Source organism: Triticum dicoccoides, chromosome 5B, assembly GCF_002162155.2.
Source record: "Triticum dicoccoides isolate Atlit2015 ecotype Zavitan chromosome 5B, WEW_v2.0, whole genome shotgun sequence".
NCBI classification, from domain to species: Eukaryota; Viridiplantae; Streptophyta; class Magnoliopsida; order Poales; family Poaceae; genus Triticum; species Triticum dicoccoides.
The window spans coordinates 444,656,880-444,660,594 of NC_041389.1; the positions used below are offsets into that span (position 1 = coordinate 444,656,880).

General features: G+C 52.3%; 1 protein-coding gene across 1 annotated transcript in view; it reads left to right on the forward strand.

The window, feature by feature from the left end:
• The first annotated feature begins 2,130 nt into the window (after positions 1-2,130).
• LOC119310349 (ABC transporter G family member 11-like) overlaps positions 2,131-3,715 on the forward strand; it is a 12,804-nt gene continuing 11,219 nt past the window's right edge. Inside the window, exons 1-3 of the mRNA XM_037586131.1 lie at positions 2,131-2,681; positions 2,912-2,991; positions 3,116-3,580. Coding sequence (XP_037442028.1) covers positions 2,201-2,681; positions 2,912-2,991; positions 3,116-3,580 — 1,026 coding nt within the window. The 5' untranslated portion in view covers positions 2,131-2,200. The remainder of the gene's footprint in view (positions 2,682-2,911; positions 2,992-3,115; positions 3,581-3,715) is intronic.

A 3,715-nucleotide genomic window follows, 5' to 3' on the forward strand; every position in this document is an offset into this window, starting at 1 on the left:
AAGGGGTCTATTGGAGCAAGATTTTTTGGTCGAACTCCTCCTATACCAGAAGTTTCTTGTGACAAGTCCTTGAAAATTTAAACACCGCCTACGTTGATCAAGTCATCCTATGATCTATTTTTCAAGGAAGGAGCCCATGAAATAAGTAGGGTCTATCCAAAACCGCAGAGGGGAGGACAAGCCAACCCCCTTTGTTGAGAAGAAGAACTCGCCAGTCGAAGAGGAAATTTTTGCAGGTGGTCGAAAGGCTACGACATATAACCTTATTCCATCTTCAAGGAGCCGCCGCCGTCTCGTTTTCCTATGTAGGACACAAGCCCTAACAAAAGTTGAAGAAGCATATAAAAACGGAGCTCTCCCGCCGGCAAGGGCCAAGATCCACCGCGCCGTCATGACCCTAAGACCACCGGAGACGAGGCGGACCGGCGGCGACGCCGGCGGGAGGCAAAGGAACCCCATCGGTGGGCGTGTGGAGACGTGTCTCTGACGGATCTATCCTTGGTGATTTGCTCGGATCTGGTCGTAGTTCGTCAATATTTGTGTTTCTTCAGGTTGCTGTTCTGCTGCGCTGGTTCTATGGGACCTTAGCATGAGGACTTCCCGACTGTCCACAACAATTTTGCCCAGCTCCGGTGACGGAGGGGCGATGACAGCGGCGCGCCTTTGGCTCACTTCAGTGCTTGTAGTTGTCGCTAGGTGGTGTACAGATCTGAATGTAATTTTTATTATTTCTGGTGTTCGTTATATTGCCATGATTGAAAATGAATAGATTGGAAGTTTTCTCAAAAAAAAGCTACTATAGATTTGTTGGATATTGGGGTAGGCTTAGGTATGTTTGAGGAAGAGGCAATGACAATGCCATGGCCATTTGCTAGCAGGATACTAGTTCCTGTGAAACGTTGTTGGGATAGAAAGTAGTTTCTTGAATTATATTATTTTGTGAAGATCCGAGACTATTAGAAAAGTACACCAAAAGCACAAAGCAAACCCAAACATAATAAAAATAATATCAATGTTTCTAAACAACCAAATGACAATTACTAATGCCAGAATGAGCTGCCGGCGTGCCACTGTCATCCCTCCCATGTCGGAGTTGGCCTGACTTTTTCAATAAGAGTTGGGAAGTCTTTGTTCATGTGCCTCTATGGACCAGCGTCCTATAGCCACAATTGTCGTTTTTGAGCCCTTGAATCGGTCGAATGCGGTTGACACCAGATCTCGCCACTCCACATGCATGACGAGAAATTCTAACCTCCTCGTCCTAAGGAGATGACAAGAATCTACATTACAACTTCGCCAACTCCATCCTGAGGGATAGATTCGAGGAGGATCGAAGCTGAGAAGACGAACTCGAAGATGAAGCGCCACCATTGCAAAGGCTAAAAAGACTAACCTAAACTACTAGCTAAAGCCAAGGTACCAGTGTTGCCCTCCCTGCCACCAGCCGGCAGAGGGGCAGGTAGAGGGGAGGGAATAGTAGTTTCTTGAAATTAATGTGGTGTCCAGTGACATTGGCAAAGTCATCAAAAAATTTCAGAGTTATCACGGTTTGTGATGTTGCCCTAGCTAGGATTAGGGTGTCCTCTGCAAATCGTACCATGGGGCAGGAGGGTGAGTCATCTATTGGGTGAGGAAATCAGCAACTATGATGCAATTTGCTGTTGGTACGAAATTTCTTTAAATGTGCATTTCCAGTGTACCGTAACCCGAAGGAAGCAGAGTAATAATTTGCTCCAGAGAACCTTGTACCAAGCAATGAAAGCACACAAACGTAATCATTTTAGTACAGCAGAACCACTGCTTCGGCAGTAAAATTGCCTAATGGTGTCAGCGTCGTACTTGTCACGACAATATTAGTATTTGTCTGCAAAACACTGGACACGTTGAAGGCCACACGCACGTACGTATACAGGCAGAAGGAACTAGACACTCCCGTTCCCCTTTGACCAGCTCCTGTGTTCAAAGAGAGGCATTCAAGAAAACTTAATCTATGTTGTGATTTGAATTAGGATTAAGTATAAATCCTGCACTCAACCACCTCATCTTCCCTCTATTTAAGCAGTCTCGGGCTCTCTGTCCATACCACCGTTCTGCAGAGTCACTGCGACATCACGAGCAAAAGAAGGAACCCATACCACCACCCAGCTGATTGCTAGCTTCCGCGCACGTCTCCGACGATCGAGCCGGCTGAGCATCCTATATGGCGTCCGAGCAGCTGCTGCCCGCCGTGCCGAGGTGGACGCTGATCCCGCCGCGGGAGAAGAGCCGTCCCGGCCACGCCGCAGATGACGAGGGGCCGTCCGACACAGCCTCCGACGTCCTCGGCGGCTCCCTGCGCAGCACCGACGGCTTCCCTTTCGGCAGCGGGAGCTCGTTCCCGCCGCCGCCATTCGCTCCGATGCCGGTGACCCTGCCGCGGTCGCGGACCTCCTCGTCGCTCGAGATCAGCGTGGAGAACGGCGCCGGCGCCGTGCCCCCCGTGCTTCGCGAGACGTCGTTGCGCCGAGTAGACCAGGGCGTCGTGCTTTCCTGGGAGGACTTGTGGGTGTCGGCGGCCGGCGGCAAGGCCGGTCGTGTCCCCATCCTGCGCGGCCTCAACGGCTATGCGCGCCCCGGCGAGGTCCTCGCCATCATGGGCCCCTCCGGCTGCGGCAAATCCACCCTTCTGGACGCTCTAGCAGGTTGGTACAGCCGTATACATGCTCGTGAATAATACTACTCCTATACGATATCGTATGCGGGCTGGCCTTCGCTAGTCAGACAGCCAGCCTTCCTGATAAACTACTCGAAAGATTTTGTTCGCCAGCTAGCGTCGTAGCGACTCGTACAATGAATATCTAGATATTTATAATTTTGTGGTGAGAAGATTAAAGAATTAATTCCGACCAGCTTCCGTGGTACATAATTACAGGAAGGCTAGGCTGTGGTGTCAGCCAGAAGGGAGACATCTTGATCAATGGCCGGAGGCAGAAGCTATCCTACGGAACATCGGTAAGCCTAGTGGATGCATGGATGAGCTATTTCAATTCGGAGAATCTCATGTTCATTTGGGTTGATCGTGAACGAACGTACTCTATCAATTATTTTAGTTAATCAATGCATCGTTTGCTTGCAGGCGTACGTGACGCAGGACGATGTGCTGATGACGACGCTGACGGTGCGGGAGGCGGTGCGGTACTCGGCGTCGCTGCAGCTGCCGAGCGGCATGTCGGCGGCGGCGAAGCGGGAGCGGGCGGAGGAGACGCTGCGGGAGATGGGGCTGGAGGGTGCGGCGGACACGCGCATCGGCGGGTGGATGCACAAGGGGATCAGCGGCGGCCAGCGGCGCCGGGTCAGCATCTGCATGGAGATCCTCACCCGGCCGGCGCTGCTGTTCCTCGACGAGCCCACCAGCGGCCTAGACAGCGCCGCCTCCTTCCACGTCGTCAGCCGGATCGCCAGGCTCGCGCGCCGGGAGGGCATGACCGTCGTCGCCGCCGTGCACCAGCCCAGCACCGAGGTCTACGGCCTCTTCCACGGGCTCTGCCTCCTCGCGTACGGCAAGACCGTCTTCTTCGGCCCCGCAGCCGAGACCAACCAGGTACGTCTGTACATACTGTTGTATGCGTGCGTACGTATGCGTCTACGTACGAATACGTGCACAGTGGTGTTAATTGTTGCATTTTGCTGTTGCTATCGTATGTACGTGTTTTTTTTTTTTTTGAAACGAGGCAAA